This window comes from Anas acuta, chromosome 1, assembly GCF_963932015.1.
Source record: "Anas acuta chromosome 1, bAnaAcu1.1, whole genome shotgun sequence".
NCBI lineage: Eukaryota > Metazoa > Chordata > Aves > Anseriformes > Anatidae > Anas > Anas acuta.
Window position 1 is genome coordinate 66,896,812 of NC_088979.1, and position 25,880 is coordinate 66,922,691.

General features: G+C 42.8%; 1 protein-coding gene across 5 annotated transcripts in view; it reads left to right on the top strand.

Annotated features, from left to right (window-relative positions):
- Positions 1-25,880, top strand: part of AFF3 (ALF transcription elongation factor 3) — a 335,479-nt gene that overhangs the window by 223,452 nt on the left and 86,147 nt on the right. For all 5 annotated transcript variants that reach the window (XR_011096123.1, XM_068680733.1, XM_068680740.1 and 2 more), the window contains exon 8: positions 12,386-12,437. Coding sequence is in view for 4 of the 5 variants with exons in the window: in XM_068680733.1 (XP_068536834.1) it covers positions 12,386-12,437 (52 nt within the window). In the remaining variant the exon portion in view is untranslated. The remainder of the gene's footprint in view (positions 1-12,385; positions 12,438-25,880) is intronic.

Genomic DNA, 25,880 nt, shown 5'->3' on the forward strand with positions numbered 1-25,880 from the left:
AATTTGGCAATCAGAATACAGCTGTGGCTAATACATTTTTACACAATACTCCTATTAGTTAAAAAAAAAAAGGATATTTCTTTGGAAGTGACATTATGGCCCTGACATATGATTTTCGAATACAACTTTTTTCTCAGAAACTGCCAGCATGGTACTGCCAGCATGCCAGGCTGGTGTCCAGAAGAAAATTTAAGAGCAGTGATAAAATGAAAAGGGAAAAATAGAAGCCCTTCTTGCAAACAGGAGTTTGTAATAGATATTCTGACACAATATGAATGATGAGGGATGGAAAATTCATAACGGTGTGTAGAAGTGCAACACACACTCTGTGCGTCGAAGACCGCCCTATAACTCATAAGATAGTATGTGTCAAGTGAGTTATGAGAGTTGTTCCCTGGTGTATATTTTAAAAGAGACATTAGAAAGGAGATATAGCGTGGTTTACTATTTGAGAGCTAACTTCATAATTTTGTCCAAAACGTGTTTTTAAAGAAAAAATATGCTTTTCTTTTTTTTATATATTGCAGTGCAGGTGGTGTATTTCTGCACTGCATGTGCAGGATCTGAACACAGGGAGTAAAGCTCTTCCCCTACCTGAAGGAGCAGGCCTCAGTGGGTTATTTCTGCTGTTGTGGTGTCCAAAGGAGATTATGTCTAAGGAAAGGGAATTTCCCATTCTGACTCCCAGAAGGGTTTATCTCAAAATAAAACAAACATTTTGCAGGCAGAAGCACTGATGCCAAAGGAAGACCTGATACCGTTCCTCCTGTCTTTTGGTGGGAGTACTATGGTCCAGAGGGGTCTGCCCCACTGGGGTCACCTTCTCCCTTCTCAGCACCCTTTGATCAAAGTGGAAGCAGAGAGGAGAAAAGAGAGTAACATCACCGATGCACCATCTCCTGATAAGTTGCTCATGTGATGAGCTTTGTAAAAACATTGGAAATGTCCTGGACATGGAGGTGGCCCATTGGTGAGCAGCACTACCCTGTCTCTGGGCTGGGCACACTTGGCTAAGCTCCGTGCCATGACCCACGGCTCTCTCACACTGTGTGGCAGAACACCACGTGGCATTTCAGCTGGCAGCTTTGATTTGCTTTTGTAGCCTGCCCTGTAAGGGAAAACCTGATTTTTCCCTATGCCTAGCCTGGCTGCAAATGAAAGGCACTGAGAGACCTACTCATGGGAGCGATTTCAGCCTGCTCCTGCAGAAAAGAGAGGGCTGGAAATTTTGACAAAAATCACAGCAGGCACTCAGCCCGTTCATATTTAATGTACAGAACTCTCTGCAGCCCACTTCTCAGTGTCAAATGGTCACATCAGTCTGGCCATGCATGGGCTCTGAGGTCTTTCTTCCCCTTCCCCTTTCTTTTTTTTTTTTTCCTGGTACCGCACTCAGAATTAATTATTTGACAATATGTTCTGACACTATTATTTCAACAGTGGAATGTAAGGGTATGTAATTAGGAACCAGAATATAATAGTGCTATCGAGATGGTTTTGGCAATGAGATTTTTTTTATTTATTTTTTAATAAAATTTCATTGAGGTGAATGCGTCATGCTCTTGCCCTTTCCGGCATGTGGCCAGCAGTGTCCATGAGGGAAGGGGAAGGCCTTTGGGGATGCTTGGTGGTGGAGCACTCTCCCAAAGCACTGTTCCTCCTGGACCATGAGAGCCTGCACGGGCACAACATACCTTAAAGTCTCTGTGAAGTGACGGTTTTACAGTGAAACCCCTTCTGCTTCTGCATTTTACTTTGGTTGTGGTTACTGGGGGGCAGCTGTGAAGTATTTGGGGTTGCGAGGAGCTCGTTGCATCACAGACCCATCTATTTCCGTATTTTATCCTCGTGGACCCTGTCTTTAAATGAAACGGCCTGCTCACTTCCACGGTAGCCAACCGGGTTCTTGTCTGTTTATTTGCTTGTTTTAATCATTTTGTCTCCATCTAGTCAAATAAACCTGTAAATTCAGTGTGTGCTCTGTGGGACCCTGTCCAAAACTATACTGTCTCCTTCCTGACAGGGCTGACAGAGAGTATAATCACTTGTATTGTCCAGAGTACTGTTTACATAAAGGAGCAATAAATACCTGTTGAAATTTTTACTGGAGGCCTCCCAGATGGATGGTTCATTTATTATTACAGACAGGGTTTCATTTACTTAGTTATTAAAAGAAGCAGGCCGCTACAGCCCATTTATAACTATATTAAAACTAAATGAAGCCATAAGTATTGGAGATGGGACCGAGCAAAATACATACAGTGCCCTTCCAGGAAATAGCTAGGAGGAGTATTTGAAAGGAAATGCTGAAAACTTTGGGGGTCCTGTTGGTCCTGTTGTGTCTTTCAGAGGCAAGCTGCTGCTGGCTGGAGCTTGCAGGGGTGTAGGGGAGGTATAGGTCCCATATGTTCCCATCCCGCCGCTCAGCACCTCTGCTGTGTCTCTGCCTGTCACACATGTGCCTCCTGGAGAGACCAAACCAGACCATTCCCTCCCTCCTGTAGCCTTCATTTACATGGAAAGCTCTGGCTAGGGCCATCGAACAATCTTTTAATTTATCCCAGAGCCAGAACATCACTGAACAAGGACGAAGAGTAAAGATAGCCTGTGGAAACTTTGCTGAGCTGGCACTGCACAACTGGAGGGCTAGTGGCTGTGCCCTAGGTGCTCAGGGAGCAGCTCAGTGCTGGGGGACACACTCTGGTCTCCACTGTACCCCCAGCTCCTGTCACAGGAGGGGACAGACTTGCTCCATCAGCACTGGTCTGTGAAGCGAAGGCAGATGCAGCAGGTGAATATCCAAGGTTTTAGTTTGCCACCAGAGGTCCAGTGTGGCCAGCCACTAAAATAAACTTCAGGTTGTGCATGGTCTTTGTGGCACTTTTCTGGCACTGAGGACATTTCACCAGACCGACTCACCTCTGCTTTGAATAAAGGTAAATCAGTTGCTGGATGGAAAGCACAACATTGCACAGGAACAAGATCTTGATTTTATTGTATCCAAGCTTGACCAATAAAGGACAGTCCCAACACAGGAAGGCTGGTGTCCCACTGTGGATGAAATTACTGACCAGAAACAGCTGAGGTGGAAAATACTAGAAACAAGGACCTGAGTAGAAGTTTGGCTTTTTAAATCATAGCCTATTAGGTTATCACAAGACTGCATTTCCACAAAACGAGGGAAAAGAGAAAATAAATAAATAAATAAATAAATAAATAAATAAATAAATAGCTTTGCAACAAGCTAGCTCAGCATCGGTGGTGAAAGAAAAGTAGCAATTAGTACTGAAAGAACAATCTATGCAATAGAGAGAAAATCTAAAATAAATGAAACATGAAAGGGGAAAATAAGAATTAATCTAAAAGAGAAATTATAGAATACAGATAAAAGGAGTAGAGGATACCAGAGGAAAGTTCAAACATATTGATGTTGTTAATAACAATAGATTCAATGTATATTTTTTGTAAGAGAAAAAGCAAAGAAATCAATAGATAGGAAGCTGAACAGTGTCTAGATTGAATTATTTTTTTTCAATTGCTTACCTCATAGACAAATATCTGTAAACCTGAGAGCTTCCAAGCTGCCTTGTAGCCATTAAAACCACTGGCTAGTAAAATCTGTGGGAGAGCTGCTTGTGATGCACCTTGAAATGCAGGGAAAACCCCAGGAGACAGCTCATGTCATGATGTGTGCCAAAAGACCAAGGAAGAAAGTTTAAGGTTTTGGACAGCTTGCCTGGCACCTATCCCATACAAAGTTTTTGGGGAGGCTCAAGTAAGGTTCCTTTAATTCATGAACAAATTGAGGGATAAGAGCATAATGAGTGCCATTCATTTTTTTAATTTGAAGGGGGAAAAAAAAAATGTATGTTCTTATCAACCAAAGCTGATTCATTCTGTGAGGAGCTGGCAACTTCGGCTGATAAAGTTACTAATGAAGCTCTAATAGACCTTTAAGGCTTTAAAAAGTACAGCGTGCAATATCAATTAAATGTAAATTAAAGGGAATACTGGCTCTTAAGCCATCCTGAATGTCATGGCAATGAGGGATCCTGGCCCAAGGAGCATCTCTGGAAGCAGCTGAACAGGGATGAGTAGGAGATACAGCATTGTTAGCTATGACATAGACGGAAATTACATTCACCGATGGTAAAATGTGTGGAGGATAGCAGAGCAAGAAGCAGCGAGGCTGGAACAGGTTATCTAACAGTTCGAATAACTTCATAGTTCCACCTCACTTAAAGGAAGGAGGCTTGAAGGAAACCAACCCAACTTTTATATCCAGGAACAAGGAAAGTTCTTCTGTCTCCCCTATTCTCGGTAGGGACTCTGTCCTGGGCAGCTGCAACTCTGAAAATGCTTCAGAGATGGAGGTGAGCAGGATCAGAAGCTGTACCCAGCAGGATGCCCTGGCACAGGTAGTGTGTGAGCCTCTGTGTGCAGGGAGTAGCACAGGGACAATGAGCCGCTGCTTTCCCCCATTGCTATGATGATACAAAACACTTCTCATCTTAGCACAGTAGTACCTGACCAAAGTTTGAAAACCTCTAGCTAACACAGCCTCATTTCCCTCTCCCAACCAGCACGAGATGAATAAACACCACTGCAGCTCAGTTATGAGCACTGCTAAATGAAACGGGTCAGCATTTTACAGATGACTGCAGTCATCCAAAAGGGAGCAAGAGAATAAAAATGTGTGGGATGATGATTCCAGCATGAGGACAGATGCTTATAATGCTGGGATTAGGCAGAAAGAGGCTATTCATAAGAAAATAATCACCGAGTACAAAATCAGATACTGCACCTTCAGCGGGAAGACTTAGCAGCGGCAATTTTATCTCAGACGCATAAATTCCCAAAGATTTCTGCCACAACAGCTGACACACAAGGCAGCAGCACAGTTCATGCACTCTTATTTCATTTCACATTTGAAATTAATATTTTGTAGATGGCAGCATCTGAAATTGCTAGGAAATCAGAGAGATAGAGTTAGCAAATAACTGCTAATCACACCCAGAGAGCCTGGAAGGAGCAGGGGCAAGGAGGCAAGAAATGGATTGGAAAATTGCGAGCGGCTCATTCAGAACTTTTATTCCCCAAATGTGTTTCCTCCCATCACACACAGCATGATTAGCCATAAAACTTTGGCAAGTCCTCAGCGTGATTGGACTTCTTAGGCTGGTGCTTAGGCACAAGCCACTAAGTAGCTCATCATTTTTCCCTCTCCCTGAGTACATGTGCATTTTTACGTGGCTTCTTTGCTCAGGAAGTGGGCTCACAGTAGTTCTTTTCCTCAATTTTCAAATGAATTTTTCTCATTTCTAAGGAGGTAGTTTGGGCCTTTCTGCCCAAACACCATGCTGGTGAAGCTGCTGTGGTCCATGTGGTTGTGAGAGGTTTTCCCACCCCACCAAGGAGATAGGAACTTCACCATGTCATTCAACTGGATCTGTTTTCCTGTTCTTTTTCTTCTGTTTAATTTTTGGCTCTGCTTTCCATGCCAGCCCTTGGGAACCATCTACACTGGCAGTAATGGCACACACCATGAGTTTTCATGGAGTTCAGGAAGGAGCAGGTATCACGTCTAGGGTGTAACACCATGGTAAAGTGTTTTCTCCTCTCCCCTACTTCCTGGGGGTGGAGGGATGAACCCAGCCTTGTGCAAGTGGCAGAAGCCTTATTTCAGCTTCTGCTCATAGGAGAGAGTAATGGCTGCATCACTCGGAGAGGACTACCTTGCATTTCTAATGAGACCGCCGGTGTAATGGGAATTTAGCAGAGCATTTAGCCGGTTTAAATGGTTTGGAGAGTGGTGTAGACCATCTTAGATGGATTCAAGCCAAGGACTGAAAACTTCTTCAGAGCATCCATTTTTTATTGGAATTGCTAATTCTATTTCTATGGACTGGGTCGGCTTTTCAGGCATTTAAATTGTACGCTCTAGAATTAAATCTCACGTTGATATATATACTTCATTCCAGCATTAAGTACGTTAATATTTCACCAGCCGGATTTTACTGGCCTTCTTCCTCTCTTTTTAATTAGGTTTGACAGTATCCTATATAATCATGTTTTCCTACATGTTTCTGTGTAGTAGAACCTACACAAACTGTTTGTTGACGGGTTTTTACAATTTAAGCATCATATATTCAAACTGAATTTTGGATGCTGCAAGCAGTGCTTGCAGAGGTCTTACAAACCTACTGAAAGCTCAATTACACCATTTATAAAGCATCCTCTTGATCTAGTTGTTTACCTTAATACATTAGCTTTTGACTTTATTTTGTATAAAACAGGAATAAATATTACACTTTTCAAATAATATAAATGCATGAACTTTTTAAAAGTGAAACATTTGCATCAGCTATGACACTAAAGTGAAAATTAATTTTGGTAATCAGAATCCAATTAATTAGAAATTACTGCTGTATAAAAACAGCTACTCCTACATTTAGCATTAGTAAACAAGGCTATTTGAAATACCTCTTTTGGCTTTAGATAAGTAGCAAATATAACTGCCCATCTGTTATGTTCAGGTAACTAAGGTAATCAATGCAACATTTGTTTCCCTTTTTATTTATTTATTTATGGGAGGAAACCTGTTAATTTGTTTATTAGGAAGCCTCCAGCCATATTTTTGCTACTGTTTATCTTTTAGAAACAAGCAAGGAGAGACAGAAAATGAAGGTACATTCGTCTTTTTAGTGCATAAGTCATATGACATACGTGTGCACTCCTAGCCAAAATAATCCCAGTATCATAAGAGGACAGTCTGGGTAGGAAACGTAAATCCCACCTGGCATTATCTCTTATTTTTCTGGGAACAAGGGATTAGGGTCTTGCACAATGTGGAGCTTTCAGGAAAGTTTGGCTTTGTTTTCCTACAACGTGAAGCAATACTTTTTCTTCTCTTTATATGGGTGCATCATTTGCGACTTTAAACAGCTGGAGCCAGTCTGAAAGCCTTTCAGCGTACTGCTACTTAGAAAAATATCTATTTTCCTCCTGGGTTTCTCGTAATATTGAAACTAATGCCCAGTTCTTGAAAGGTCACTATGCACTTATGAGAAAAAAAAAAATAAAAGGGTCAGTATTATTTATTAAAAAATAAGATAATTTGCCCCAAAACACTCTCATTCAGCTGAAATGTTGTGGTGGTATAAACTTGAATGAGCAGTTACTTCTACGATTTTCATATTTCATCACAGCTCTTTGCTTTGTGGGGTTCCTCTTTACTTAAAATCAAGGTATTTTTCTGCTACCAAAATCCCTTTCCTATATAATGAGCAGAAATCACGAAAGTCCTTAATAAAGATGGTATTCTGACTGAGATGCTGCCTAGCATTGAAATGTAACAATATACTTGATCAGATTAACACATTCATGAGATCTTTCACAAATTGCAGAGGTGGTGACTGCTGAATTTATTTAAATGACAATCACAACATTCACACATTTGTGCCCCAGGCTTGCAAACCATTGGCATGTTCTCTCCTAAAGCATTAGTGTTAATGATTTAATTACTATTGATATTTTTCCCTTTCCCTTCTCATTTTTTTTTGTTCTAATTATCAGAATTGTCGTGAAGAACCTGTCTACCATAGTAGCTTAGTTTCCCCCCTCCTTTTTTTTAACCTCTCTTGAAGCCTTTTCTCTTGCCCTTTGATTTGCAAGCCGGAAGGCAATCTCTCTAATCACAAAACAAAACCACCAAGGCATTTTCTGAGAGTTTTACACTTCAATAAGTAATTTGCAAAGGTGAAGGAAAGACTTCTTTAGGGGAAAAAATGTGAAATAGATCGAGAGATCAATGTAAAGCGCAAGGGGTGAGGCTTGCTGCTTCTTCAGCGGTCACCAGCAGATGTGGAGAGTGACTACCAGGTAGAACAATGTCTTCACCCCACTGGTGTTGAATCAGACCCCAAACGCTTTTGCAAATCTTAGGTCTTGCAAACTGCACATTAGTTCCATCGTTGCTACAAACCCAGAAAGAAAACAGATGTTTTCATAGGTAGGGCTTTGCTAGAAGGGTCATAGCAGCATCTGGCTCCAGATGCTAAAAGTCACAGCTGATTCCCAAAGTGTCTGATGAGGACCACCTCTGCCAGACATCTCATCATGAACATTTTCCCCTGCAACCCCTTCTCCTCCAGATTGTTTGAACCCAAAAGTCTCTGACCTGTGCCCTGGCTCTACCCTCACACATGATACTTTGATGTTACTTTGATGTTACTTCCAAGAGGGGAAACTAGATGTCTTCCTGCTGTCCCCTGGACCCCGGCTGGGTCTGAAGATAATCCTTGCTTAGGACTTGGCTTTCCAACAACAACAACAAATTAGGATAAAAGGAAGACAGACAAAACAGCAAATCTACAAGTATCAGCTTAACCCTATAATTTGAACATGCCCCCCTTCTCCATCCCAAACCCTGGGTAATTTTGACCAGGAGAATCTCCTGTCCCTTTGACATGCTAGGGTGAGCAGTGGGACCAGATGTCCCCCCCGGACAGCCTACTGGACCAATGCAGTGAGCAGCCCCAGATGAAAGAGGTCAGGCTTTTTGAGAGGCTATGTAAAAGATCTAGACACATGGTAACATTGAAATTGGTAGAAAAATGGATATTGGTGCCCTCTAGAAGGCTTTCTGGCTATTTTTCCACTAAGTGTATGTAGCCCTTCATCCTCTCCTTTCCCACCAAGTGGCACAGCACCCCTGGCTGAAACTCCCTAATTGGTTACTGGAGAAAGAAACCAGCTGCCTTGCTGCGGCATTTTGCAATATCCCGAACTCATCCTCATTTCCTTTCATTATGACTCTACCTGTTACGTTCTTGGCAGATAAAGGAACAGATGCATTAATTAGAGAGCAGAGAGCACTCCCGCCCGAGTCTCCCTCCCCTCGCAACCTTCGTGACCTCGTGGAGATTTCACTAAAAATATGTAATTAGGTTCTGCAAAGTAACTTCCTGACCACTGGGATCCGTACGTGCTCACTTCGAGTGCAGAAGCCCTACGTGGTGTGTGCTTTCCAGAGATGATTCCAACACCACTCGATTTGTCTAGCTTTTGTTTACGAAGTTGTATTTACCTGTACTTCAGCATGTCAAAGCCAAGTTCACATCAAAAAAAAAAAAAATCTTAAAGCTTATAGACGATGCCACTTGCTGGCCTGGATTTGACACATTCAGGAAAACTTGTTAGAGAAAATAGCTATAGAGAGGCAGTGTTAAAGAGGCTATGTTTGCACATTAGCTTGTGAATGTTTGTCTGCCTGTCATTGCACTGGTTTGCCAGCATGCATAAAGAAATCTGGTCCTTGCAGGGGTTGATTTAAATGTGATCTGAAGTGCTCTGCTAACAAAGATGCACCAACTCTCATTCTTTGCTGAATCTTTGCCAAAGTGCTTTTCAGATAAAGCACAAATTAACATAACGTCTCTTGCAAGCTTGAAGTATTTTCTTTCTCTCCCCTCCTTCCCCTTTCTTCAAGTGGGGTCTGCTAGTCCAGTTGTGGGCTTTTTATTTTAACCATCATCATTGTCATGGTGGAGGTGAGTTGTCAAGTTGTACCTCAAAAGCATTTGGACTCAAAATCAGTTTGGTTGTTTAGGATGTTTACTGCAAACAAGAATACCTCTAAGACAAATACCTCCTCCTACCCCAGGGTGGGCTCCAGCCTGGGCTTCCAAAGCTGCCTGGTGCCCAAGCAGCCTTGCTCTCCAGGGTTGATAGGGGGTGAAGCTGGAGTCACCAGTGACATGTCTTGCTCTGAGCATAGCTTTGGAGATCAGAGCTCAGGGTCTGACCTGGCAGTGAAAGCAGCCTGGGAGACAGTTCAGGCACCAAAGTCATTCCTGCAGGGTAGGAAAACATGTCTTGCCTTTTCAAGATAGACCTCTACGTATGGCAAGCTCTCCTAACCTGACACATCCTTGTGACAAACACAAGGATCAGGAGGGCCTGATCCCACTCTAGGGAAAAACAAAAAAGCAAGCAAGCGAGCAAGCATTTTATGGTGACCTGTTTTTTCCTATCGCCAGCATTCGGGGATTGTTTGTGCACTTACAGTAGTTCCAAGAGGGGCCACGAGCCCCAGGCAGGCAGTGCTTTTCTTGGAAAGCAGTGCTTCTAAAATGAGAAACAGACAAGAAAAATAAAGACAGGCTAAAACATACAAGCAGGGAAAGCAGGATAGGCCAGCACTGTGGTTTCTTGTTCCTTTTGTGTGGATGATCCCTGCATACATGTCTTGTGTCTTGCCTTAACTCTGCTTGCAGTTCCACTCAACCTGGAGCCTTCCAAGCCTTATGGTACCAGCTAGCCATGGGCTAACAGTACACAATCTTTTATGTTGATACAAATAAGCCAGACACTAATAAATACATACAGCTACCTAGAATATTTCATTATCAGCTTTTGTTTTTCAACTCCTATATAGGAGAAGAGCTAAATCGTGCTGAATCTTAAACAATATACTAAAGTACCACATTTCTAGCTAGGAATACAAGCACCTAAAATCAAGGAAGCGTGGGCAGTAGCATCAGGAGTTCTCTGCTTTTCACACTATAAGCATCTCTCTCTATGCTTAAATAACTATCCACACAGTGTTTGTCACATTTAATTACATAATGCAAAATCCCAGATCTGTGCTTTCTATTTTCCAACACTATTTTTCTCAGGAATGCCCTAAACAGAAAAAAATGAGTATCTATACATGTGTAATGTTGCTATTTTGAAAAGATCCACTGTAAATGGCAGGATCCAAAGCCAGTGTGGATCCTACAGTGTTTATAGGAAACTTTTCCTCTCATATTTTAGCATCTATGAGATGAATCCTATGTCACTGGTACCTGTACCACCAGCCAACTGCTCAGCAGGTCTTGCAAGCTTGCCCTGTGGCTGCATCCATGCAGTCAAGAGAGTTTCTGCTGACTAAGGAGATGGTAGAGTGAGTTTTTTCCTGCCTGTGGACATATTTCCCAATAAAACACAGGAGGGCCTTGCTATAACATTGTCAGCTTGAAGGGTGTCTGATATACTTTTCATCCTTGAGGTGTCTGCATCACACCAAGATTTTGTTGCATCTGCTCTGTCGGTTTTACAGAGGAAAAATCTCAAGGTAAGTAGAAGTAAAAGCTGGGAAAAGTGAGACATGAGATTTTAAGAGGTGAGCGAGTAGGAGTTCCTGCTCTGCCCCCGGTTCTGTTCTCGTACACCTACGTCCTCCTGAAGGTGCTGCAGGGAAATAGGGGCACAGCTGTGACCGCAGCGACTGCACATATAGCTGCGCGTGGTGCCAACAGCTACTAATTTGGGGGAGGGCGCAGTGCTCGTTTAAGACCTGGCATGCCATGCAGCCCATTTAAGATCCACGCTTTTCAGGCACGCTCTTGGAAGATCCAGGCACAAGAACGAGGAGGTGGTTTGAAATTACTACATATGTCTTCTTGATATATTTACACTCCAGGGACCACCCACATCACAGAATGTGTTTGAATTGTTCCCCAAGCTTTCTTCTGGAGTTGAGGCTAAATTACAGATTCCCTTTTCCCAGAACACAAGAAAAATTAGCAACTTTCTGAATGATTATTGTTATTACAGAGGTATTTTTTTTTAAATAGGTCCCATTCTTGAAGACCTTTCAAGCAGTGGGGGAAATCTTTGCACCTCTTCAGCTCCTTTAACTGCTGGTTACTTAACCTTAGCTTGTAAAAAAAAATGCATGGAGGTAAAGACAAACTGCTCTTTTTTGAAAGCCAGTTGAAATAACTTGAGGAAAGGATATGGGAAGGGAAGATGAAATCCCCTTTAGAAAAGATGCATTATTTTCTATGTTTGTATGACAGTGAACTCCTTGTGCATACTCCTGTGCACTGAGACAATATATTTTAGTTTTAATTGTTTCAGTCAATGTCAATTTTACATCAAACAGGCAATAAAGTAAAAATGGCCTTTGGGGAAACATCAGTGAATCTTATTTTGTGCTGCAGTACTGCCAGTGTAAATATCTAGCTCTGTTTTGTAAGCTCAAAGCCAAATGGAGCAAAATTTTCCTTTCAGAGAGACTACTGACCTGTCAGCATCAAAAACATTATTTTTAGCATACAAAAATTGTTTGTCAGTGATTGTAATAACAATAATCTTTGCAAAATCCATTATTACTCCAGTAAACATTTTCCCTTAGGCACTAATAGCAGGAAACAAATTAAGAAGTTGGTTGATAACAATTGGATAAGAAAAAAAAAATGTAAAGACATTGTCACTTCTACAGAGTTCCTGGCATAAAATATATTTCTTTCTATTTTATTTTTTTTACAGTAGCTCAGGGATTTGAAACATTTTGGTAAATCATAATTATTAACTTATTCTGCTGCTTGCTTTCCAGAATGCTAGAAGATGACCTCAAGTTAAGCAGCGACGAAGAAGAGAACGACCAGGTAAGAACCAGACAACAACCGTGTAACTTGTAGCATGTTTCATGTCGAGACAGAGCTACTGCAAACATTTTGCTAACGCTTTTTCAAAATATACATCAAGGTTATCAAAATACATGAAAGTACTGTAAATGGAGTAACAGATGTTCTTGCTCTGCGCCAGACTGCATGTGCTAACTGCTGTATTTGTGGGGAATGTTCTGCAGGGGTCTTGATTTATTACCTTGATGCAACCCAGAAGGTTTTTGTATCAGTCTCCTCCTGATTGGATTTTGTTTTGTTTTAAAGAGCAGCCAAGGAGGGGAGAAACAGGAATTCGGATTAAGGCTTCAGGCCAAGTCCTTCAAGCACGACCTGGGCCTGAGGGACCAGTCCCTGGGCTGTTGACCTGCCTAGAGCCTTGGATGGGCGCTTGGATCCCTCCATTACAGAGCCATTAGGGCATTTGCTTGGGCTTTAAAGACCCCAAAACACCTGCCTGGGAGCAGATTCTTCACCCAAGGTTTTCTATGGGCCAGGAGAGATTGTTTTTGTCAGGGTAGGGGTCTTCTCTCCTTGAAGCACTGCCATGTTTTGTCCAAATTATTCTGTAATCACTGGAATAGGGCTGGATCTTGGTTTTCGCATGGCTGGCTGAGTCCCTAGTTTCAAAGCTGTACTATCACAAGCTCTCTCTCAATATACATGTACTGGTGTAGATTTGGTGGGGGTGATAGGGCAAGATCCACTTCCCTTTCTCCTTGCATTAAAATGCACGTCCAGTGCCTTTGCCAGAGCACGTGAGGGAGGCACTGCCCCTGGTTGCCTCAGGTGTCTCCAGACCAGGATATAACATGGTTTCAAATGTGATTATTTCAGTCAGGGGTAACTGGAGCTATTTAGACTTCTGAAATTCAGGGCCTTAGGCAAATAACTCTAAGTATGCAAACCTGAAAATCTTCCAGGTTTTTCTTTAGCTCTCATTATTAGAAGTCTATATTTTACAATACATTCCAAGCAACAGGTAAGTCAAAGCCTTTTCATATTTATATTAAACCATTATTTCATCTATTTTGAGCAAAGCTTCTTTGTGCTGAGAAGATTCAGCACATGAATTCAATTATTTACATATTTATACAATTTCCTTTTTGTTTAATGCATTTCATCCCGAAACACTTCACATTTAATTACTCTTCCTGCTTGTCTAGATAGTTTAAAATACATCACACAGACAGCGTAGGGCAAAGTCCAGTGAGGGACAAGAAGGGATGTCTGAAGAATACCAAGGGCACGCAGCAACACCGTGGTGCAGGCAGGGGAAAGGAGTGGTGGGGAAGGGGAGAGGCAGCAATGGGGAGGCACAGATTGTCCTTTGGGTAGGGAGCAAGGTGGGATCGTGCCTAAAGGCGAGCAATGTGGAGCTGGAAAAGCCCATGCTTGGGTGGCTCCACACTGTGTGTGCTTTGCCGGGTCTTCACTCAGTGACCAGAGCTTCAAGGCACAGCTGGTCCAGCCAGGGCTTTCTCCTCCGTGCTCCCACCCACAAGACCCCAGAACCAAGGCAGTATTTGCCACCAGCGTGGCAAGGAGCAGGGCCAAGGTCCCATTGCTCAGCACTGGTCATCACGTCAGCAGCGTTCAGCAATTACCTTGTGGTTTGGTCCCCCTCTCTAAAATGGACTAATTAATCCCTTTTATTTTTTTCAAAGTTGGCTGTACAGATAAAAAGCTCCTGGGGGCACAGGCTGCCTCAGGCCCTTCAAAATGCTTTGCAGAACCTCACTTGAAACCTGCAAGTTTGCTTAAGGAGCAAACCTAAATATGATCGTGCCTGTTGGCTAAACAAAAGACCACGTTTTCATCTACCTAACAGGAAATAGGCCCCAAAAAGAATGACACAGACCCCTCCCTGCCAAACACATTCACAGATTATTACACGGATACGTACCTAAATGTCAGAGGAAGAACCCATTTTTTTTTCACTTTTTAATTCTGAGGCTCTTTAATCTCAGACTGCTTCCTGAACTCAGGAGCAAGAAAGTAGGAAATCAAGGATGAAAGGATAGGAACAGTACATGAGTGATTCCTAGACACTCCTTACTGAATTAATTGGCATTTCAGCAATTGTACTCATTTAAGTAGTCCAGTTTCTTAAATAGCTGAAGGTGAGCAGTGCAAGAGTTTGGATGCTTTTCTTGTTTGCTAATTCCTATATGGAAATTTTGGGGGAAAAGATGTGGAAAACTCAGAAGGTGATTTTGTGTGTGCATTTGAAATCACCAGGCAGAAATGGAAAGTTCCTGTGGCGGTGCAGATGGGGACAGGTGCTGCAGCAGCCCTGTGGCTGGTATTTGGGCTGTGCCCGACCCACAGAATGTGAGCAATGGGCAAGGGAGGCCAAATGCGAGACAGACGCCTGATTGAGAGCCTCGGGATCCTAAATGCTCCCTCCGTGCCAGCAATTAAAGTAGCAAGATTCACAGACCCAGGAGAGGCAAAAGAGGCTGGGTTTAAGCTGAGCGTGTGTGTGCCCACAGTAATTACATTATCCACACATATTAGTCTCTTAATTTTAATTACATAAATGTATTTTTCCTCTTTAATGAGCATAGTTTATCCATTTAAACTGATCGTTTTAATTTTACAGGCAGTGATCTTAGGATCTAATATGCAGAGGGAAAATTTCCTGTTGGCATATTTTACATCACACAGATTGAAGAAAATATATTTTTTAATCCCCAATCAATATCTGAAGAGCAAGCAATTAACAGATACCAAGGTAGTTAACATAAATCTGCAAGTTAAAGAGCCAATTCATTTTGATTTATAACACATAAGGTAATAATTTCATCATCATCTCTCCCAGAAAGCATCTGAAGCTTTGTAGCATGAAGATGTCAAAATTGTACTTAAGATTGTTCAGAGTACTGAATTGTAGTGGTTATTGCCTTTTGGTTCCTTGAAGTGTGGCACAGCACATGAAACTGCCCCCATTATAATACCCTGCTCTTCTCTGTAGAGGTCACTGGATAACTTAAATCAGTCTTGGGTGAAATATTGAAAGGAGATTGTCAATTGTAACATGAACAATTCTCTTTTTTCCCCCTACTTGTCCTTTTACAATATGAAAATTTTGCAATAGCAAGTAGTTCCTTTAAGGGGAAAAAGATCCCTGGATCCATTTGTGTAATTCATGTCAATCAATAGACAAAAAAAATTAACTGACTGGTACACATACATGGAATAATAATCTAACATATTTTTGCAGCCCCAGTCTGCTTCCTTGCATGCATTTTTTCTGTGCAGGATCAGGTTGGTTGCCACTGAAGTTTTGTGGCTGTGAAAATTTATTACCCACAGAGTCAATCTGCGTTCTGGCTGCCAAGTCTGAATAAATAGAGTCATTGTGCTTGTCTGGAATATGTAACCAAAGTTCATCCAGTCAGCTTGACTTTCACATCCCATGAGATTCATAAAAGCCAACACCCTGGTATGTGCTCTTGATTCCTGCCAAAATTTTGTAAAATTGTATAAACAGAAGTTGAAGAAGCAATCAGAACACCCTCCCAGGGACGCAGCTCCAAACTCAAGCCCCTGCTGCATCTCAAAAGGCAAGACAGAGCCTTAGTCCTTCTTCATTTTTAAATATCCCATAGCTGCGGCAGGTAAAGAGGTTGGCTGAGGCACATAGGGCACAGGGTTTTGTTCGCACCCTGCACAAAAGAAAGAGAGAAGGCAGCATCTGCCAGGGAGCTGCCGCCCTCCTGCTGAAGGGACAGGGAGGGGGACAGACATCCCTGCAGGATCCCAGGCAGCGTGAGCTCACCCTCTGCAGGGTGGCCAAAGCCAACTGTGGGGGACCTCAAGGGAAGAGCAGCCTGAAGGAAGTTCAATAGGAACCACTTTGGTTCAGGGAAATAAAAGTCTCAGGAGCATGTTCTAACCCACAACCCTAGAGAACAAGGCATCCCACCCAACCCTGGGGCTCCTGGGGCTGCTCCCCATCAGTCACAGCCTGGGAACAGCCAGGCTGCTGGTGCAGGGGGCACATTCATGCTCTTCTAGTGCTCCAGCAGTGGCTGAAATGAAAAAAATGAAAAAAAAAATCTCAATACTCATTCAAGTTGCACCCACAGCTCCAGTGGGGACATCCGTGCCTGTGCTTCCTCCCCATCACATACGTGCTGAGGGATCAGTGTGGGAAATGCATGTTTCTGGCAGGGCTGTCTGCCAGGCAAATCCACTCTGTTGATGCAACAGGGCAAAAGTCCATCCCCATGGTCAGTGGCAGTCGGCATGGCCCTGTTCCTATATAAGTAGCATTGGGAAATGACTTTTTAAGTCCTAAAATTGTGCTTCAATGGTAGCCAGAAACAAGTGAGAAGAATGTATTTAAGGACAATCTCTTTAATCAGGTGCAGGACTTTTCCTTCTTATTTCTGGATACGGACCAACAGTCAACAAAAAGTTACAAATTACCCTGAAACAGTCATGCATACACCTTCTTCCAGAAGGACTAATTTTTAGCAGAGTCCAGATAAGCACTACTTCTGCATATGAAATCTAATATTCCAGCTAATGCGCAGGAATCTGCAATGAATTCTGAAACAAATTAAAAAAGAGGCAAAGTGACTGCAAGCTTTCTTTCCATCAGACCTCCCCTGTTACGACAGCTCTTTCTGATGTCAAAGATCAGCCAAGCGAAGAGCAGAGCCAGGTACATCCAGAGAGAGCAGCTAGATTAGCCAAATTATAGGATGCTGTTGCATAGCCCTGCTCATCATTAGAACTATTTTTAGTCAGTGCTAATTGCATGCATCCAAATATTTTAAACACATTAAGTCATTTTAGTGTTGTGCTCCCTTTTATTCACCTCTTTATCGGTGCAATACTTGATCAGAAGTGAAAATGAGAAAAAAAAAAAGAGAGAGAGAGAGAGAGAGAGAGAGAGAGATCAGAACACTCAGCCCTGGGAAGAAAAAAAAAAAAAAAGAAAGAAAGAAAAAAAAAAGCATGGAACCTGAACCTTTGCTGCAAATGAAGTTGGCTTTAAAAAGTAGACTGATAAACTTGAAGAAATATCTTTCTGATGCGAAGATTCTCACTCCACTGAGCCAGGGAAACTTACTTCATGAAGTCTGCCCACGTGCGAGTCTGACTGCAACTGAAACTACACAAAGCAGAGATAAGCAAAAATGGAAAAATTAAGTTTTGGGTTGAGGAATGACTGGAACCTCAGGTGCTTTTGTACTTAATCCAAATGGCCTGCTCAGCCCTCTGTCACTACAATGTGAGTGCATTTTCAGACCAGAGGAATAGCCTTTGTAACAGCCTTACTTAACTCGGATAAGTCCATTATTTCCTGTGTATTAGAGAGGCAATCCTTTTGGTATCCAACATAACTAAAATCCAGAGCAAGATTTAAGCCAGCTGAGCCAAGCTTTTTTGTGGTTTGCCAGCTCTGATTTTAAAATCTCTGTGACATCTAAATTTGCACTTCCACTAGGCATGACAAGAAAACCAAGATTGCCTCACTGAAACTGTCAGATGAAACAAAATAAGAGCTCAGTCTTGTCCTGCCAAACTTGGCTCACATCACTGCCTATCTTACAATATCAGATTCAATGTCTGTCATGCACTGGCAGGCAAGATCAAGCTCTAAATTTGAACACCACCACCATAAATGACAGTGAAAAAGGTTAGAGATCAGCTTGACTCTTGGGCGTATGCAAAATCTGGGGAAATTCAAACACAACGCTCTGATCCCCATGCACACCTCTAAAAATAGACCAGAAAATAAATTTAAAATACAAGGGCATCTTCCTTGTCTCTTCATGTTGATGCTTTGACTAAGTTATAGCTCTAGCAAATCCTCTAGGTCTGCCGTTTTCTGCTAGTATCACCCTTTCCAAGGTATCACTTCCTCATGGCCTCTGGTATCTTCCTTTACCTTTCTTGAAATCTCTGGTTACTTTTTTCACCTGGTGAACTAGAATTCCTCTATGAACATCTGCCACGATGGGCATGGGAACATGTCCTGATGCAATCGATTCAGCGGTGCCCACTGATTTGGGGCATAAGGAGGGATTATCTCCTACGTCTCCAGGCTTGTTTTCCCTTGTCCATACATAAGCATTTGTAAAAACACAGTTAATTAGTTTTGCCATCTTGCAGAAAGAGCCCTTGCTGGAGTCAGCCACCACCTCTGAGCCTGCACCCCTCACAAGAGTGGCCATAAACCTCTGTTTGCCTTCAGGAAAATTCACTGCAGTGTGCCTGCAGGAGGACGGTTAAATAACCAACAGCCACGGATAATTTAGAGCACAAATTAAGGTTGTTTGTAATACCACAGCTATTACAGGCTGTAACAAGAGAACATACCCCTGACACATTCAGGAGCTCACAGGGCATGTACTTGCTTACTTGCCCGTGGTTTCTCTGTTGCTGTACCTGTCTGTCCCACTCAGCTTGTGAGCTTTTAGTACCAGACCAGCTTTGGGGAATCATCAGCACCAGCACAAGGGAAGCAGAAAGCAGAGCAATGAGGAACAGCTCCAGCCACAGCTATACCAACCTCGCTCCCCTTGGGCTTTCAGCTCTGGGTGGGGTGGTGCTAGGAGGCGTGGTGGCTTCACCCACCTGGACAGCAGAAGTTCACAACAGCAACTCTCTCACTCCACCTCCTCAAAGGAAAAAAAGGGGAGAAAATACTATGGAAAAGACTCTAGGGTTGAGATAAGGACAGGGAGGTCACTCAACAGTTATTGTCATGGGTAAAACAGAATCAGCATTGGGATATTAATATAACTTATTGCCTATTACTAGCAGACTGGAGCAGTGAGAACTAAAAACAAACTAAAAACACCTTCCCCTCCATCCACCTTCTTCTATGTCCTCCCCCTGAGTGGTGCAGGGGAATGCAGTAAGTCCCTGACGCTTTGTTTCCACCGCTCCTTCATGGTCCCTCTCTGCCCCTGCTCCACATGGGGTCCCTCCCACGGGATGCCGTCCTTCCCAAACTGAGCCTGCGGGGGGCTGCCCACAGGCAGCAGCTCCTCAAGCACTGCTCCCACACGGCTCCGTACTATGGGGTCCATCCATCCCCCAGGAGCAAACTGCTTCAGCACGGGTCCCCCACGGGTGGCAGTGACCCCCTACTCCTGCATGGGCTCCTCTCCACAGGCTGCAGCTCCGGCCCAGGGCCTGCTCCTGCGGGGGCTCTCCATGGGCCGCAGCCTCCTCCAGGCCACATCCACCTGCTCCACCGGGGGCTCCTCCACCCATGGGGGGGCTGCAGCGTGGAGATCTGCTCCATGTGGGACCCATGGGCTGCAGGGGGACAGCCTGCTCCACCAGGGGCCTCTCCACAGGCCGCAGGGGAACTGCTGCTGCCTGCCTGGAGCACCTCCTGCCCTCCTGCTGCGCTCACCTGGGGGCTGCAGGGCTGCTTCTCTCACATGTTCTCACCCTTTTTTTCCCTTCCTTCAGTCTGCTCTCACAGAGGCCCACCCAGCATCTCTCCCTGGCCATCTCATCAGCATGAGGAGCGGTGGGAAGGAGATGTGAAGCATGGGGATGGGTGACAGCAGAAGCAGAGGAAGTTGAGAACATGTCAGAAAATAAAAGGATCATGAAAAGAGAACGGGTTAAGGAAATAAAAAAGAAGTGAATGGAGAAAAGAAATTGAAATAAAATGTCATTATATGAGGGGCAGCAGCAACATTAGACATGATGAAAAAATAAGGAAAAAGAGCCATCATCCCATCCATCAAAACTAGTATTTAAATAAAAGGGACTGGGGAAACATTGCTACAACTTCTCCTGCACCTAAGATGAAATCTTGCTCCTCTGAAGGCCACAGGAGTTTAGCTACTGATTTCAATCATCTTTGGATGCTATTCTGTGGGGTTTTTTTTTGTTTCTTTTGTTTGCTTGTTTGTTTGTTTTTCTTTTCTTTTTTTTCCTAGCACAATCCAAGCACTACCAATTGGGTAGTAACAAATGCTTCGTAGACAATTGACATAGCACCTCACCAGGAAGAGTTACTTCTGTATAGGGAACTTAGGCTGGTATTCCCCCCATTTTCACATATATGGGCTTTTGGGGGGAAAAAAATAATAAAAATCTTGTAAAACCTGTGGCATAACATGGACAGTTTGCCTGAGGTATCACGAGTGTTAAGAGTACTTCAACAGCAGTGCCTATTCCTGGATAAGAAGACTACTTTGGAGACAATGGAAGTTTTCCAAGGTGACTACTGGTTTGCTTGCAACAACTGAGACCTTCAACCGACTTTTTTTTTTTTTTTTAATAACCATTTTATTAATGTAAAGTACCAAGGACTTTCCAAGTACCCATGACCTTCTGCTTGTCTCCACTGAAAAAGATTAAATTTAACTCTGTCTTGAAACCCTGTGTGCTTTTAAGAGGCAGAATTCAAGAGAAATCTGAACAGATGCAGGGCAGAAGACTCAACATTCACAGATATATAAAATTTTCTGAATTGTTAATACCCATGCTGCTTTTACAGTAATTTGGAGATCCAAATCACTTAACAAGTATTAACTACTTAATGCAATGCTCCTGAGAGGTATTTAGGTACAGTTAAGCAAGAATTATTATCTCTGTAGAATTGACAGGGAGACAGAGGCTGAGATGTGGCTCGTTTGAAACCACATGGCAAGTCAGCTGCAAAGCCAGGATTAGCACTTGGGTCTTTCAATCCCAGGTGCCATGTTCAAGTCACTAGATTGCACTGCCCCTGAAGATTAATAAGGATTAATGGGCAAAGCAGAGGAGAAAGAACAATGTACGCCAAAAAATATAATAATAAAACCCCAGGGTGAAAAATGAATACTGAGGTGTTGAAAGGCCTGGAGAAATCATGAAATCCAGAAAGGGTTTTATGGTTTCTTAAAAGATGTGGCTCTGATGATGACCAACTCCAAAAAGGGAAAGAAGAGAGACCCTTCTAAGTCTTACAGCCTGTAAATCCTAAATAATTATCAACCAGACAGTAAAACTCACATTCACAGACTTACATTGCAAATTTACAGAGAAACACTCAAGCTGCAGTTAACAAGTGATTTTAAATCCCTCAGAAATCCACACTGAAAAGTGATCCTCAAAACAAAACTCCTAGGAACACTGTGGAGTCCACAGTATTTCATTGAGATTAGGCACATTAAAAATTACTTAGGATAAACTGGGCTCCTCAGGCAGCTCCTCTGGCCACGAGGATGCAGAGGTGTTAAGCATGTCAAGTCTATGGGTGTGAAGGGGTTTTGTTGCCTCTGTGTGGAGTCCTGGTGGGAATGTCATTGTGGCAGGGTGCAGCTCTGCACTCGTCAAAGAAAATGCTGAAAGATGATGAGAGTTTCAAAAGAAGGGAGAAGGATGCCTAACATGTTTGGAAAGCATGCCTTGGGGTGAAAGCTGTCTGCACAGAGAATTCATAGAACCATAGAATGACTTGGGTTGGAAAGGTCCTTAAAGATCACCCTGTTTCAGCCCCCCTGCCATGGGCAGGGACAGCTCTGACCAGACCAGGTTGCCCAAAGCCCCATCCAGCCTGGCCTTGAACACCTCCAGGGATGGGGCATCCACAGCTTCTCTGGGCAACCTGTGCCAGTGCTTCACTATCCTCATAATAAGGAACTTCCTCCTTATATCTAATCTGAACCCACTCTCTTTCAATTTAAAGCCATTACCCCTTGTCCTATCACTACACCCCCTGACAAAGAGTTCCTCCCCAGCTTTCCTGTAGGCCCCCTTTTGGTACTGGCAGGCTGCTGTAAGGCCTCCCCAGAGCCTTCCCTTCTCCAGGCTGAACAGCCCCATCTCACAGACAAAAGTGTAGCATCCACTGCAAGAAAGTGCTTACAAACAAAGCTGGGCTAAACTCAAATCTTAACACGAGAGTGAAGAACCTTGTGAGTGGTTGGATCAAAGCGGATTCACTCTAAAACAGTTATTGAGGATTTTGCCCTAGGTCCACAACAGATCCCCAGATCTGAAGTAGAAAAAAGCTCTGGAGAGTCCCAGGGTTCAAATTACGGCAAGCAATAGTGTTGTGCCATTCACAAAACTTCTCAATGGCTTCACTAACTTAGGAATAAAATGCATTTATATTAAAAACAACCAAAGCATTAAGAAATTAAAATAGAATCAATGTGGAAGACATATGAAGAGTGACACATGAAAGAAGACATATAAAATGTTTGTGCTGGCCTGGTTGCCAAAAGGCAGAATACAGAATTTCATCTTTCTCACACAGCTGCCATAACTGAGCCCTCTCGTTATAACAGTGATTACTCCACAGGACAAGAAAAAATAGAAGACAAAATGTCTGAGTTTGCCATTGGTCAGTTTATTGGCTTTTATTTGCCAAATCATGCCCTGGGCAATGTGAAAGAAAATGTATCCAAGACACTTTTCCAAGCCCAGCAGAACATTCTTCATTAGTTCTCATTTGCTTTTTTTCCAAAAAGGACTGTAAACCCAGCAGTTTATGAATTCTGTTCCAACTAATTTTAGAAATGAAATGAAATAATAAAAAAATAAAATAAAATAAAATAATAAATAAAATAAAATAAAATAAAATAAAATAAAATAAAATAAAATAAAATAAAATAAAATAAAATAAAATAAAATAAAATAAAATAAAATAAAATAAAATAAAATAAAATAAAATAAAATAAAATAAAATAAAATCTGGAGACCACTCTTAACACTCCTGGATCACCAGCTCAAGCTGTGTATTCAGCCCATTCTGTTCACTGCTCAATCCCAATTACAATGCACTAGCTAGCTGCTCAGCCCCAATTACTATGAAAGTATTTAACTTCCTCTTTGATTTCTCTTCAACAACAGCTTGCAACTTGTGACACTTGGAGTAATTTTGGTAGCTCATTTAACACACACACTGAAACCTGAATATCTGCTGATTATGTTCCCAAGCTCCGGCTCACTGCAATAAAAGATGGAGAGAGGACATGCAATCTCTGGAGATTGAGAACCTGAACATGATTACTGCTGCCTGAAAACTTGCTTTGTCTCAGTAGTCTTAGGGTACAGCGAGGATCTTTCATGAATGATTAATGAACTATAGGCAGATCAATGAAACTCTGCCCTAAATGTATCTATAACCAATTCAGGTGTGGGACAAAGAAGTCTAACCAGCCGGTATCCTGTAATTTACAACTCTTGATGTAGTGAAACAGAGTAATCCATCAAATGTACTGTGGCTACTTTCTCAAGCCCAAGTACCTGAGCCACCTAAGTGATTTTTTTTTTTTTTCCCTCCCCTGCTTCCTACTCAGAGTTAAAGCTATTATGTTGTGGGTTGGCCTCCAATATCCTTGTTCATACTGAGGAGACCCTCCCTCCATGAGTAAGCCCACTGATTCCAGGAACTGAAATTTTAGGATTATACTCATTACTGATGAACACATCAGAGTCTAGCACAATCACTTATCAGGAGAATCACTTATCAAGAGCACCTTTTAGTGGTAATTCTTGGAGATCTTTAAATTCTGTCAGCAGCATTGAACTTTGAAAATTATTTCTTATCCCTAATTTCTGTAGCCAGCGTAGTCACTTACTTCCAGGAATAATAAAGAATGCATAGCATATTCTCATTTTCTTTCTTGATGGATGGTGAGCTGGCCTCAGTAATGTTGTTAATGATGTAAAATAAAATGCAAATTAAATATCACAATCAAAGGGAAGCTATTCAAAAATAGCAGTGCAGGCAGGACACGATACTAAGTACCACCCTTTTGCTTACATTGTTACAAAGATAATGCCAGCGTATTAGAAACATAATAAATCAGAGAAAGCCATTTCTATAACGAGAGTTTTTCTATGGGTCATGACCCTCCATGGGGATTCATGAACGAGCTTAAATGGGGTCACAATAAAACTGTTAGCAAGAACCAAGGGCAGATATTTCTCCCTAAGCTGAGCAGCCAAGTCCTGTAGCAGGGGAACAAGAGAGCAGACTGTAATTAGTGGCCACAAGTATTTATACTTGCTAGAGAACTGCTAACTACCTTTAATTACAACAGTTCACTTTCTCCAGGAGAGGGGAGCAATATAGGCTAGAATTAAAATTGCCAGACAGTTGCTAACTGCCTTTCATTGCAGGTAATAGATCTGCTTCTCCAGGGAGGAAGGGTAAACTTGCAACTGAATTGCATTCCCCCATCACTCAGAAATGGAGCCATGATCAACTCAAAGGGTCAGACAAATACGCAGCCAGACATGGCTGTATTTTCAAACAGTGTGAGCAAGAAATCAGTAGTCTCATCTGTAGAACGTGCCACCTCCAGGCAAGGAGTGAGTTTCAACCTGCATTGCATCCTGGTGAAGAAAGATGCTTATTAAAGGACTTAATATGAGAAGCTAATTGAAAAAGTGGGATGATGTCACTGAAAAATACTTGTACGTTTCTCCCTGCTGCCCTGGCTGTCATCTGAACCCACTTGCTGGCCCAGAAAGGATCACCTTTTCAAGGCTGTCAGCAGCTGGATGTACCAAGTTGGAAACTGAAGATTGGCACTTGAGGCTGCAGTCCAGCCCCACATGGCCTGGCTCAGTTTAGCACCCTGAACAGATCGAGACAAATCCTCTCCTTTTCCCTCCTCAGGGCTGCTTTCCACTAGACTGGAGGAGAAAGTGCACAGTTCTTCTCCCTCTCTCAAAATTAGGGATTTTTGGGAAATACAAGGGTGGTAGGCACTCCACGCCCCCATGTCAGGGAGCTTTTAGGGTCGTCAAAGTCCATGTGTGGTCTTGAGGTCTCTGCAAGGACCCTGAGGACTGTGGCTACAGAGCAGCGGTCTCTTTCTGGCTCCCACAGCCACCACAAACCTTGCTCAGGTCGAGCTCTGCATCTCCCCAGAAGGAATTAAGAGAGACATCAGGTGAAAATGAACTCACTAGCAGACCTGCCTTTTTCTTGCTGCCCCCTCAGTCCTGTCCCCATTCTCACACCACACCCTGCACTGCCTCCCTCCCCCTGGGGAGGCAGCTCAGAAAAGGCATGCAGCTTACAAATGACCTGGCAGAATAGATAGATAGATAGATAGATAGATAGATAGATAGATAGATAGATAGATAGATAGATAGATAGATAGATAGATAAAGGAAGAGTGTTAATTTCCAGCTGGATCAGTTTTCTAACCTGTTTCATTGCACAACCACCTGTGGTGGTCTAAGCCAAGACTGGGAAACATTAAAAGTGGCTTAAACAGCACTGCCACATAGTGGCTGCCTGCAAAGGAAAGACGTGAGAGAAGAAGGAGTGGTGATTTGCATGATGTCTACATTACTTGGGCATGGGGAAGGGCTCTGATAGTGCAAGGAAGCTCCAGAGCTTTGCAGACAAAAGCATAATAGTATAGAGGTCAGCACTGGGAGATGGGCAGTTTGAGTCACGATGGCCAAAGGTTCCTGCTAGTGAGG